Raw genomic sequence first — 15,172 nt, forward strand, 5'->3', positions numbered from 1 at the left:
TTAGCTAGTTGTGTATGATTCTAGTGGAGAGAGTTATTGAGGTATAGAAGGAGATTAGTCTGGGTCACAATAAGTACCTGTCATTCTCTGATTATTACTTTATAATATCAATCAGTCTAAATACTTCTTTACAATAATAACACACAAAATCGGAGATGAAAGAACATTTCTTCCCTTTTGTAGTGGTCTGAAAAGACAGATGAAATTCGAGATTTTTTTCGTAGGTCAAAATGTTTTGCTCAAGTTTATGTACACATAAATCTAGAGAAATGTTTCCCCTTAAGGAATTGTCTACTTTGAGAATTTATCTTTAAATATTATTATATAAGATATCATTCAAGGTTTTTGTGGTTGTTTACCTCACAGTTTGTCTTAAAAATCAAATTAACATCATTTATCATTTATGTCACATCGTAGATAGGCAATAATAAAATAGCGACATTTCACGCGAGGGGATACGTTGTAACAAGAAGAAATAACAATGATCTGAATTTCTTTAAAATATTTCATTCAACTTTAAACCTAGCAAAAGACCGGCAATCTTTGCATCAATCATGCTTTTAAATCGAGCATACTTTTTTCAGGTATACATGATCGTTTCTTCGAAGAATAGATATAAGAAACAGTAGGCTAAAGACCTGCGAAAAATTACAAATCTTCATTTTTGTAGAAGAAAGCCACAACTTATTGTGGTCTGATAAATCCCCGTTTAGAGATTGATTATTTAATGACCTGATTCAATACATGCCACTCAATGACAGCCATATTGCTTGGTTTACATTTCCATCTACAGCGTCGTAATCTTGTGTATTAACTTCATGCCAAAACAATATGGTGGCCCTCATGAACAAGCGATATAGGTTGAAAATGCTGTCAAGCGAGATTCTGTAAAATTTAAATAGTTTTTAAAGGGTTTTTCACCATAAAACTTGGATTTCATTATAAACCTGACTATTCCTTACTTACCTGGAAGTTTTAACTTCAAAGTATCTTGCAGTAATTTTAGAACAACAAAAGTAGTTACAAGGTTTCTGTAAACAGTTCCTTTAGTAACATTAATCACATAACCATATTGTCAACATTAATTTTGATTGGTAGAAAATTTATTTTTCAAACTTTTCTTGGGGGAGAATATCCACAAACTCTTCTCAAGATGCAAACGCCACATGCCACCAATGAGAATGCTTGCCAGAATGGCCTCAGATACAAGGAAATTAAAATTTAGTTTCAAAATATTCTCCCAACAATCTTCAAAGGGCAGAATTGTATGTTGTCAATGAGAGTCTGTCCAGAAGGTCCTCAGATGCAAGGAGACAACCAAAATCTCTGTAAAATGAAATTTTCTTTCTCATTATTTCAATCTATTTCCTGAGCAAGTTTTTTGAAGTTCCCTATTATATTTATGAGAATTAAACTAATCTAAGAATGTCTTAGCGTTGATAAATATATGTATAGCAATCATTGATCTGTAGCATCAATTCAACCTAGTAGGAATATATGATGTATACTTATCATTGACCTGTAGCATCAATTCTAGGAATATATGATGTATACTTATCATTGACCTGGATCATTAATTCAACCTAGTAGGAATATATGATGTATACTAATCATTGATCTGTAGCATCAATTCAACCTAGTAGGAATATATGATGTATACTTATCATTGACCTGTAGCATCTCAATTCTAGGAATATATGATGTATACTTATCATTGACCTGTAGCATCAATTCTAGGAATATATGATGTATACTTATCATTGACCTGGATCATTAATTCAACCTAGTAGGAATATATGATGTATACTAATCATTGATCTGTAGCATCAATTCAACCTAGTAGGAATATAATGATGTATACTAATCATTGATCTGTAGCATCAATTCTAGGAATATATGATGTATACTTATCATTGACCTGTAGCATCAATTCTAGGAATATATGATGTATACTTATCAGTAACCTGTAACATTAAATCAACATTATAGGAATAATCCTATAACTGAGAATCAGCTTTGATGTTTTCTTTGATTTATACTGGTTTCAAGAGCTGAACACTCTCAATATCATTATACTCACAGTGTATTGTTTCAAAATTGTAGATTCATATAAGAATATTTGTATATACATACACAGAAGAAAAACATTTAAAGAATAAGCTAGACAAGAATACAAGCTGTTACAATATGAAAATTGATCTGTTTAAACAAAGTTTGTTAGAATTTAGGTCGTATTTTAAGCTCAATAAATTTATATGTTTTAACTATTGATTGTTGTTCTTTATTAGACTCTCATTTCAGCAAATCCACTATCTTTTGAACATATAGAAATAAATTTTAAAAAAGATTCAACTTATTTACAGGCATACTGCACCAGGCTCAAAACTAGAGGAATGCAGAGGGTGATGGGCTCCCTTGGAACTATATTCGCCCCCCATGCAAATTTCAAACAAATTCTCAATAGAAGCTGAAATCAGTCTCTATCAGCTATTGCTCCCCTTCGCACATTGGGCTGGTAACGGGACTGTACTGCACAGACTAGGAGTTTAATAGAAAAGGCTTTATCCATAGCGAGATATAGCGAAGTCTGATATTAAGAATGGGCGTACCAATACTATAGAATGTTAGCTCTCTCAGTCATCTACCAGAGAATGATGTGCACTACTTACCAAAACTAAATCGCCACTTCATTCTTATAAAATCAAAAATGATTTTTATCTGCATGATGTTGGGCAGTGCCTACCATGTAAAATTTTCTAATTTGGGAAGTCTGAGAATACATTTCATCCAGCTCCTTCGCAAGGAATGAATTGGTGCTGGGGCTTAGATTTTGCACTCATTTCTGACAATTTTGAGGTGCCAATAACTTTTTAATTTTGTTCAAAGATACTGTAAATGTGACGTTACAGGCACGCAGTAGAGGGACATAACTCTTGCAAGTTATGACCAATTTCATGTATTGAACTTGTCTTGTTTCGTTTTATGGATTTATGTATTTTGTATTACGGTTCTGATCATTTGTACTGGGTATTTATTTTATAACAGATTTTACCATAAATTATAGTTACGATTTCCTTAGCAGGTCCAAATTATAAATAAAAAGAAAATCGAAACAGGACAACAGATTAAAATATCTTGTTTCATATGAAACAAATGGCCATTCCGGATTTCATCAGAAACTTTTAGTTTCGTTTTAAAGGTCGTTTTTGTGCAGTTGGCACGATGCGTCAAGTTGGGCAATGCGGCAAAACGAACCCAAACGAGCTAGATTATAGCTAGATCTAGGCCTACCTGTGATCCTTTTCAGTGAATAAACCTCAAATTCACAGACTCTTTATGCGTTTCTAACTGCAATTCCAATAAGGAATATCTTATTATGTTCAGAAGAAGAATTGATAAAAAAAATTCTCGACTCCAGCCATAAAACTGATTCCCGCCAAAAATTGAATTGTATTTCAATGACCTTGAACGAATTTTATTTATAAATTGAAAACTGAATAGTCTTACTTCTGTATTGAATCCAATGACATCTTGAAGACGAGAACCAACAGATGTATAAATACAACTGAGTGTTCCTTCTTCACTTCTAGTCTTCATTCCTTTCTTACTCGTCTTGCGATGAAATTAATGATCGAAGGGGAGCAACTGCAATTAAAAGATTATTGCTGACGTTACACGTACAATATGGCAGCTTACAGATCACGAATTGAAAGTAGTATTGCAATGTCAAAAGAAATGTTTAGTTTGTGCTTTACTGATAATATGATTGTCTACATTAGTGGTCATTGTTTTACTGCAAGTTTATCTTCATCAAGAAACTGATTATGGTACGCACTATAATTAGATGTCAATAGCATAGGCTACTAGGCCTACTCTATAACGATTATTGGAACATGTTACAATTACATAAGTAAAAAAGTAACCTATACCGGTAGCCCTAAGTGGCGTAGACAGGATTTTATTGACGGTCACCTAGACTCCACTTTTTGATTTTAGAGGGTAATTATCGACACTGTAAAATTTAAAATATCTTGGAGTGGAAGGTGGAGAATGCATCTAAAAAAAAATGTGGGCAGTGAAAGTAAAATAAATAAGGAAGGTGTGGGGAGGTGTTAATGCAATTAATTCTACCCCCAGACTGGATATAAATATAGACTTATATTTGGCAGGCCTAATGTAAAATCAATAAAAATTGATTTCTTTTCGCTTTTGCTAGGCCTAGGCCGCTATAAGATGAAAGGCTTTTAGTAGGCCTATACCAGTAGGCTATCCCAAGATTCATATCAAGATAAGACAACCTTATTTTTTATGATATGTTTATGCCTGTATATTAGACTACCTGATTGTATAGTTTGAAATATCATGAAATTGAATCTGATACCGTACTGGGTAGGCTATATTCATTGTTATTCTTGGGATTGTTCATTCTGAAAACAACTTCGTTTTGTATCAAACTTGTTTGATTTAGTTATACCGGTATATTTTATTATTTCAGGATTGTTAATATTCAAATTATGGCTTATTAAACTTTAGGGCTTGTGCTGCCCAAATATTTGTATGGGCTAGCTAATTAAGCTTATTATTTGAGAAAATAGAGATTTGAACAAGATGCCGGTTAATTTAGATAAAGAGTGTGGGCCTAGATGCCGATCACATCAACATGCCTTAGAGATCAATGCAGCAATAACTAAAGGTGGATTAAGAGAGTTCAAAGCCTATACTTCATTGTGTTCTAATGCTACCAATGTCAATGATAAATTTGGAAGAAATGTGTTACATATGGCTGCTTCATGTGGAAAACTTGATATAATTGAATATCTATTAGAAGAAAAAGAGTACAATCTAAAAGCTAAAGATTATGAATCTGGATGGACAGCCCTTCATAGAGCTTTATTTTATGGTCAGTTGGCAGCAGCTAGATTACTAATACAGGTTAGATGATTTGTTATCCATTTATTATTTATTCAAAAGACAAAAACCATATATAAGGTTACAATCAATTGAAACAAGATAACTGTTGACAAAGGACTTATCAAAGAAGAACGCTAAGTTAAGTCAGTTGCAATGTAGTATTAGATGTTCTCGAGGGTGAGCAGATTATTTTGCTTTCCAATGCCATGCACTTAGTTTTGAACTGTGTTAGCGTACAAGGCTTTGTGTTATGAGTGTAATATTTAAAGTTTGTTTCAAACCCCATCAAAACTAATAATTATATACCAGTGTTATGGTTATTTTCAGTATAAACATGATATCAGAACAAGAGATTTTGAAGGGTTAAGTCCGTTAGATATAATACTAATAGATAGACCTAGTTATATCTCATTCTCACCAAGAGGTAAGTAGCCAACCAATCCTATATTATCACATCAACTATTTCTCAAAGGTGCTCTCACCTCATAACAAACAGTTGCATATGGTTGCAAATAAAATTTGAACGCAACTCCCATGAATCTGAGTTGCGAGTTGCATTTGAAACACATGACCAATTTCATTATTTTCGATAATAATCATCATGATCAAGTCATCATTGTCACTTTGATATTATGTAATTTCAGAACCAAATGAAGTGTATACATGGGGAGACAACTCCAATTTTAATTTAGGACACTCCAGTCAAGATAGAAGAATTATACCAGAAAGAGTTGGGGTATTTAAAAGAATTTCAGGGTTTATCATACAGGTACTTTCTTAGTTGTTTTGCTTTTACTGGTTTTGCTTAAGAAAGAAATAATGAAACAAACTATCTTTTACAAGAATAGTAATTTAGGTAGTAGAGGATCCCATCTATCACCTGGCCCCCGTTTCACCAAAGTGCGTAAGTTTATTCGAAAATATTTAAACTTATGACCATCTTACGCAAATTGTTAAGCATGTTTCACTAACAAACTTACGAAGATCTTAGCTACGAATGTTTCAAGCACGTCATCCACAACATTGTTTTGTTGAATTGACATCTTTATTTAATCAATTTACAGAAAATATATATATTTCATAAGACTTACATGTCCCCTAAATACTTTTAAACTGATCAATGATAAGATTTTGAAGAGTAAAACCTTGACATTAACAACATCATCTTACTAATGACAGTCGAAAAAAGCGAAAGGTCAAAATGAAAAAATAAGGCGAATTATGTAGGAAAAATGTGAAAACCATTCAATGTTTTGATGTTAATGAGTTCAATAGGGAATAGCTGTTGTAAATTATGCCCAAAATTAAGAGAATTTCTTAACATAAGAATTTTAGCAAAACGCAAATTTCTCAATACTTTCAGAATAAATATTTTATTTCTTTTTTTCTTTTTTATTCTAGGTAGTAATGTGTAAGTTCCATACTGTATTTTTAAGTCAAATTGGACAAGTCTATTCATGTGGACATGGTCATGGAGGTAGATTAGGTCATTCTGATCAACAAACTCATGTTGTAAGTTACTTAAAATTATATTTTAACCTAGAATTTGATTGGTATGAATAGTGACGGAAAATTCATAAATAAAGGTAACCTTACTACCATAGTTGATTATTATTATCTCATTCTAGTATTTCTTTAGCAGCCAAATCAATAATTTAGTAACCATACCTTTATCTATATGATCATTTTAAAATTAATTTGTAGGTCCCCAAACTAATAGAAGGTATTAAGAAAGAGAATTGCATACAAGTAGCAGCAGCTCAAGATCACACACTATTTCTTACTGATAAGTAGGTTTATATCTATATTGCTTCTTTTTTCCTAATGTTTATTTATATAACACATCTCAAAATCTGAAACCTCTAGTGAAACCGGTTGTATTATTTACTGATTGGTCAGTTTGTAGCAAGGAGATCTGAGTTAAGAGATATTATTCCCTGCTTTTTATATGACATCTCCTTTGGAGTTGTTTGTGTTTATGCTGCAAATAAATTTGTATTTACTTTGTGTATTTTAGAGGCATTGTGTATGGGTGTGGATCAAATGTCAATCATCAACTAGGTTTTACTGATCCAGTACTAGAAGTATCATTTACTCCAAGAATGGTAAGATAATGTTTTTCATTCTTTTTGCTTTTCTTTTTTAGATAAATCATGAAGTATAAAAGGGTTATAATATGATAGTATAATGTATATTGTAGATTAATCAAGAAGTGATAAAGGGGTATAACATAATGGGAATATGTGCAGGGAGATATCACTCAGTTGTATATTCTAGAGATGCTGTTTTCACTTTTGGCCTAAATGCTGGACAATTAGGTGAGGTTTTACTAACTTTGTATTCACGTATTTTGTGTATGTCCATTATTCAAAATGCTGCTCTTATAAAGCTTGATAGGTGATGTGTTTTATACTTGGGTTGATCCCTGTGTTGCTTGAGATAGCATTTTTTGGATATTTCAACCTAATTAGGCTTTGTGTCTAGTTTCTAGACAATTCAAAATTTGAAAAGGGTAATCTCAATAGAAATGCTGTAAATTCACTAAATATTCATCATTGCACACTGAATGGCCATGTCAAGTTTCATTTGCACATGAAGATGCCAGCAGATCAATTCAATACAAGAGACGTATATCAATGGTGATCCCCGTTTGTTTTATCAACTTGTCTTTAAAGGCTTCTTAATCCAATTTTATTTATTTCTATGATCAATTAAATCATGTGTGTTGTTTTATAATATTTAGGTCATAAGAGGGGTGATAAATACCAGATACATCCTAGAATGATTTCAAGTTTTAATGAGTCTGATATTAATATAGTACAAGTTAAATGTTCTGACTCTACTACTGTATGTTTAACATCATTAGGTGATATTTATTCTTGTTCGAGATATACTTGTCGTAAAATAGGCTCTAGGTAAATATATTCTTTTTAAGCTCATAATCTCATCTTTAAAACTTCTTAAGGGGGGTCACCAGTTGCGTATGGTTGAGATTAAGAATCATATTCATAAGTTTCGGAAGCAACCTTAGATGTGTTTGGAACTTAGGATCACTTTCATTATGCTAATGGTAATTGCTATGGTGTAAGAGCACCTTTAAGGAAAGTAAAACAATTAAAAACTACACTTATAACCAATAACTCAATAGTTCTTGAACTTTATTTATATTTGCTAATGATTTGCAATATAGTGAAAGATGAAGGTCTTAAAGCAAACTAATGGATGGTGAACTGTTGTTTTGCCGAATTCAGTATATGATAGTATATGAATATTTAGTATAAAAACCTGTATGTAGCAGTTTCCTACCAACTAAAATCACCTTTCAGCCATACATGACAAAGGCGAATTGAGTATATCTGATGCATTATAACCTTACACTATTTGATAATTCATGAACTGAAAATTTGATTATATTATAGATGGTTAGATATAAAGACTATAACTGTATCTGGTGGTACATTAGATCATCTTGTAACCACTGATAGAGATTTATTGAAAGAGAAGGGTGGTTCAGAATTAATTGTTGCTATGGTAACTAATAAAGGCATGGTAAGTAAAATCTCAGATTTTTACCAACCAAACTTCATACTATTTAGTATATAGCATTATTAGTAGACTTTAATTTGCACAAGTCTCACTTCAAAATCAACAAAACTACTAAGTTGGATACCAGATAATGTCTTTAACTATCTTGGATCATTTAAATGGAACCATTTACAAATTTATAAAACTATATATGTTATAGGTTTTTATGTGGAGAGAGAAGAGTCCCCATTTTAAACGATGTAATTGGATGATTAGACGTGAATTATCAATATGTGATGTATATTTAAATACCAATAATATGGGTATAATAACAGATAAAGGTGAAGGTTTTCTAGCAATATGGTCTGCTGTCAGTAAAGACAAGAAAAAACAGAAGATGGCAAATAAATATAAACAAGGTATGGTTTATGAAATTTTAATGTGATGCAGAATTTACAACAACAAAATATTTTCATTGTTAAAATAGTGCTCAATTGTATAAATTGATAAAGTGATATAGAAATATGAACCTGAAACTTGTTGTTACTCAGAGTTTTATGTTGTGCAATCTTTAGATGATTGATCTTACTCTTATTCGCCAAAGAAATCAAGAACAATTCAAACAATGCAAAAATTAACTAAAATTTGAAGCAAAATATAGATATTAAGGGAGAAAACCTATTCTATACACTTCGAATTAAATGAACTGAGTTATGATATTAAACCTAGTCATGCATTGTTAAATACATGAAAATTGAAAACCACTTTTTCAGTAAATGATGAATTTCCAACAGTACGATTATTAGATTTTATATTGAAAAATGATGTAGAAGATATACAGATAGAAAGAATACCAAACATACACAGAGCTACTAATATTGTCTCAGATTCCAAGGGAAGAAATTTTGCTGCTTTACAAGTTTTACCTAATGGCTGGTAGGATTTTCTAGTGTCAAGAAAAAATCATGTCATGAACAGGCCTGTTGCTCTATTGTATTCTGAAATCTAAAAAAAATTGTGTGTGTGAATGCGTCAATCTGTGTTTATGTCCAGATGATAATAAAACGAGATGGTGAAATCTATAGTTTGTTTGAACTGTTCAGAAAGCTTATTTCATATGGAAGAGAATAATATTTATCTTTTTAGAAAATTCAAATTAGTTTTCCCTGGAAATCAAAACGACAAAACAAAAATAAAAAAACAAAACTTCGCATTATAATAGTTTTCTGAATATCAATTTGAAACTGAAGGGAAGGATCCCAAATCTTCATAAAATACTAAACCATTCTCAAGAAATCAGTTTCATATAATAATACCATATTTTCATAACATGAAATAGACCAGACAACACCCTTAAAGTTTCAAATAACTTGATAAAATTTCAGACCTTTTCAATGTCAATTGAGTCTTAAGATGAAAATACCAGAAATTTCCATTACAACATAAAAATGTATTTGATTTCAGCCTAACAGAAATACCATACATAAGAGAATCTAGTTTAAGAAAGGATATGATGTGTTTATTTAACCAGAGTAGTGAATCTGATGTGATACATGACGTAATAATACAGGTAATACACATTGTATTCATCATTTAGCTGGTACAATAATATATGATACAAAATAAGATATAGTTATCATGTTTAATGTATCACTAAAGAACACGACCACCTGTTGCATAAGTAAAGATGTAGAATTTCTTTTCTTATAAATATAGTTTATTGATGTTTGTTTAAAACAATTTATATTGATTTAAATGAAAATGAATGATCATGTGACAAGGCTGTTGATTTATCTGTATTTGCCAGTCATGTCTAACTGGAGCTCCAATATGAATGACTGTAATTTTGATCGTTAAGATATTTTCTATGCAAATTTGCATTTTTCATATATTTTTCAATGAAAATTGGTGCAGTGTTTTAATGTCTGGTTGGAAATTTCTAAAATAAACAGCCCTGTGCTGTGATAATTTAAAATTATCTATATATTTATCTTTAACAGTGTGGAAATAAAAGATGGGCAGCACATAGATATATACTAGCTAGTCGCAGTGAGAAGTTTGATAAAATGATAAAAGATACACTAACAGATAATAATGACCAGACGCCAATATTTGATCTGAGTGATATTCACCCTGTAATTATAGAGGAAATATTATTATTTCTATATACTGATACTTGTACAGCTTTAACTATAGACAGTCATTTTCAACTCGACACAAACTGTGATAGCCCTATAGACAATATTCCTAAATTAGAATATATGACAAAAACACAACGTAAAAAATACTATCGAAGATTACATAGAGAAAATAGTGAAAAGTCTGAAGAAAAAGAAGTTAAATCTGTTGTTAATATTTTACAAGATACTGCTGAAGATTTTGGTATTTATGATCTTGTGGAAAGGTAAGAGTTTGTATCATTTCATTTTTGTATATATTTGATCAAATTAAACGTCAGTATCAACAATCAGATGAACAGATATACATAATTATATGAAATGTACATAATCATTTTGAATAAATTGTCATCCATATGAAAAAAAAGTGTAATAATTATTGACCAGGTAAACCTGGCGATGAACATTCCCAGACATGTTTCTAATACTCTGGTAACAGTTCTTCACTTGTTTTCAAATCAGTACTGGTATGTTTTACTGTTTATTTATTAGACTAGATTGTGTGAAGGTATTTAATGATATTATTTGTTCTAATGGTAAACCACTAGCTAAACCTAAACTACACTTCAATAGGACTGAACAGTAAGTTTACTTAATAATCTAAAATAGAAACTTTTTAAAAAGTAAAGTAGAAAATAGAATCAGAAACATGTTACTATACAAATTGTAGATAAGTGTCAGATTAAGTATTCAATTCTTGAAGAAGTTAAAGATGATCATAGATTTCGTGTTCACAGTGTTCTTTACTTCACAATCTGTTTTGTGTTTTCTAGTCCAGAACTCTATGATGTATGTATTAAATCAGATGATAATATAACAGTAGAATGTCATAAATGTATATTGGTAGCTAGAATGGAGTATTTTTATAGTATGTTAGCAACTGGATGGATTGAGGTAAATATATCAAATCTGAATTTACTAATATAAGTAAAATGTTTATTTTTTTAATCACAGCTTTGTTAATTGTTGTTATATCTTGTTGACAAATCCAGTATGAGGGCAGCATCAATTATCCAATGTTTGCCCTTTCTCAGTATCAACACCAATCTCAGTACTTATTACACTATTATACTATTACTATAATGTGCTTAAGTTTTTGTAAAATTACTTATTTACATAAATAAGGGTTTATAATGCCAACGTTTTTATTTATTTACTGATTAAACTTTTTTTGTCATTATTATAGACATCCAACTCTACAGGGCTATCATTACCTATACCTGGTAAAATATTATATATATTAATAGAGTATATTTATACTGATGATGTTCCACAAATAACAGGTACGTTAACAGATACCTACATGTAAGAAATAAGCCAGTGTGACAGGATAAAATCGAGATAGTGAAAGACTGGTGTACGAATTTAAGATCTGTAGATGTTTGCAAATTGAAAAAAAAGCCATTGCAGTAGTATTAAAATTTTCCTTAAAGGTATGAACTACATTGAGTTGCTTGTCTTCATTAGCTCAATGTAGAGCACAGTTCCAGAAGATACATGGAAACAAAAATGAAGCAGAAAAGAATGTGCTGTTTTATTATTTTGATATTTCAGATACTATGAATGTAGATTTATTATGTAATATATTAGTTTTAGCTGATAAATTATTAATAGAAAGACTTAAAGAATTAAGTGAGGTGGCTATTGTAAATTCATGTAGGTGACATAAACTTTTTTCTCATCTTTTTCAAGGATTTGATATTTACAATACAATACAATACAATTTACATATGAACGTATCCATTAGAAAATGATACAAATGTGTAATAAGATTTAAAATACAGTTAAATAGGATTATATTTATGACAACAGACCTGTTCGATCTGTTCCTTCCTTCATTTTGATTTAAAGTTGAATTATAATTGGTATGTAATTAATTGACTAAATGATAAATGTATTTTTTGCATTTAGATAATTAAAAGTAATATTTTGTTTCAGTAAATTTTTGGAATGTGGCTGATTTATTGAAGTTTTCTATCATTTATAATGCACATCAACTATATCTATCTTGTCAACAATTTATATGTCTTAATCTTCCAGTCTTTCTTGAATCAAGGTAATTTATTTCTTCTGCCAGTAATGGGGCTTCTATATATTTTGGCTACCTATAAAATCAGGTGCAAAAAAGTGAGCCTTAAAACACCTTCATGGTCAATTCTTATAGTTTCATAAGTTCTAAATGTCTCTTACGTATGTTTTGGCTTTTTATAATTGTTAATATATTTATTTAGATTATTAAATAATCTAGATGAAGAAGAGCTAGAGAAGCTAACTGTGTATTATAGACAGTTGGTAAGTTTGATACTCATAATAATGTAGGCCTATAGCCTATGTTGTCCACTTCCAACATTTAAACATAGATGTGGGTTGACTGAAATAATTAGGAAATATTTCTCAAGACTTTAGCAAGATAAACAAGCCTAATTCTCATGACAACCATATTCTAGTTACACACAAATTTGATCCAGATTCTTTTATTTCAATTGTCTATGTATAAAGAGATACAGTTGTGTTAAGCCTTAATATATATTATTTAATTGATTTGATATTGTTTTTGTTTGTAGATACCTGCAATGGATCAACGATATATAACACCTTATAGCTGTGGTCCCTCTACAGAATATTTAAAATATCTCTCACAACATTATTCAGAAGAAACTAATACAGTGCTATGTGATGTGACTCCTATAAGACATAAAAATAGAACTAAAAGTGAGAGCAATGATAATAAGAAATCTCGTGATAGACAGATATCAATATGTTCTGATATTAGTGTACAATCTGATGATATTAATGTTGTGATAGACAGTATGACAGATAAGGTAGGAATAAATGGAACAAGCCATTTTGCTTAAAGGGACAGTCTCAGAGAGCGATATTTTTGAGCAAAACCAATCAGTGTGTCCAGAATTTGAAAGTTAAAATGACAACTCGTCTTTTCTTGAGACTGCCATGTCAGACATAGAAAGTGAAATTCCTTGTTTGAGATATATTTGAAGGGATTATGTGGTTTTCTTGCAGTTCTAGTAACAGACATTTGTTTCTATCAATAGCAGACTCTCTCTATAATAGTATATACTGGACTCGGCTATTGATAAAAACAAATGCCTGTGGTTCTAGTACTTCAGAAGACTATTAACATATATTCAAGGCCTTTATACATAGTAATGAATAAACAAGGACAAATATAATTTTATGAAAAACTAAATATTTCTTTGTTAAATTATTGAGACTTCTATTGACATTATTTTAGAATAACTCAGCCTGTGAAGAAGGTATGGTGTGTGATGATAAAGTTAATAATAGTATACAAGATATAGCTGAAGAAATTCCTAATCCGTTCAATCAATGTCCCAATACTCCCTTTCCTGCAAACTCTACAGATACAGACAGTCCTTGTTTAAGAGATGTGATTAATTCAGAGAAATCACTAAATAAACAAGATAAGAAAAGGTAAGCAAGGGAATTAAATATTTTAGTTCAATTTAAATGGACAAAGAAGGTAGTAGTGTGTCATGATTTTAGTAATATTTAGATCCTGTGTCATACAGAAGCTGTACTTTCCTGTACTGGTACAGTACTAGCTCTCTTGCTTTTGGCAGTTTTCTTATACAGTCAAGCAAAAGAGTAATTGAAACTACATAAGCTAGACTATCTTTATTAGTATAGTACTAGTACAGCATACAAATAAAATTGACATGTTCAATGACTTTGGTAAATAGTGATATTGATACTTAAATTCAACTTTGTTTTTATTCCTAACACACCTTCAAGTAAGAAAAAGATTTCTTGGAAAGAAGCAAAGAAAATTCAAAAACAGAAAGAAGTTGAAGAACAGCAACAACAGGCTGCTAAAAAGAAGAAGAAAAAAGAGCCTAAAGAAGTGGTGTGTCCATGGTAGGTTTATCAACATTTTATTTGTTTGTATTAGTAGTAAGACAACCAAATCAATATCTTTGTGATTTTGTAAATATACATAAACATAATATTTATTTGGAAGTTAAGATTTGAAATTTGTACATATATCGTTGATATGTTGTTTTAGGGCTGGTGTAAATAAAGTTGTGAAGTCATTTCGTGATTTGATGATTGAAGAAGAGAAATCACCTACATCTAAAACACAAACAGCTACATCTAGTCCTAGTCCAACCAGTCCTGAAGCTATAGTCAATAGAAAACAGAGATTAAGTATCAGTAGTCCTGAACCAGACAGTTCTAATGATATTATGTTTAGTACATCACCACATCAAGATGTTACTCTATCAAGGTATTAAATCATATGAGGAATCTTACTTGATTTTTCTCACGTTCAAATTGTAGATTCATGAGGTGCATTTAAAATGTATCATTTGTACAAGACTTTAAATAAAAATTTGATGGTCTTCATGTTCAAAATCACCCTAGTAACCAGATTTTTGCTAAGATAGTCTGTAGTAAATATGTTTAAGAAATTTGATTGGTCATTTATGTTGGGTAGTGTTCACTATTAGAACAGCTATTTCCAGTGATATGTTATATGAACATGAACTATACAATTTTTAAATCAGGATGGAGTTCAA

The 15,172-nt window shown here is 30.6% G+C and overlaps 1 protein-coding gene across 1 annotated transcript; it reads left to right on the forward strand.

The window, feature by feature from the left end:
- Positions 1 to 4,629: 4,629 nt before the first annotated feature.
- Positions 4,630 to 10,628, forward strand: LOTGIDRAFT_82061 (hypothetical protein; the record flags this gene model as incomplete). Its single annotated transcript, XM_009057659.1, has 13 exons — positions 4,630 to 4,932; positions 5,239 to 5,335; positions 5,556 to 5,680; positions 6,313 to 6,423; positions 6,616 to 6,701; positions 6,929 to 7,016; positions 7,112 to 7,248; positions 7,665 to 7,826; positions 8,331 to 8,460; positions 8,657 to 8,855; positions 9,210 to 9,372; positions 9,901 to 10,006; positions 10,437 to 10,628. Coding segments are annotated over 13 exons (1,899 nt in total), but the record flags the coding sequence as incomplete, so codon positions are not given.
- Positions 10,629 to 15,172: the final 4,544 nt, after the last annotated feature.

This window comes from Lottia gigantea, assembly GCF_000327385.1.
Source record: "Lottia gigantea unplaced genomic scaffold LOTGIsca_31, whole genome shotgun sequence".
Taxonomy (NCBI): domain Eukaryota; kingdom Metazoa; phylum Mollusca; class Gastropoda; family Lottiidae; genus Lottia; species Lottia gigantea.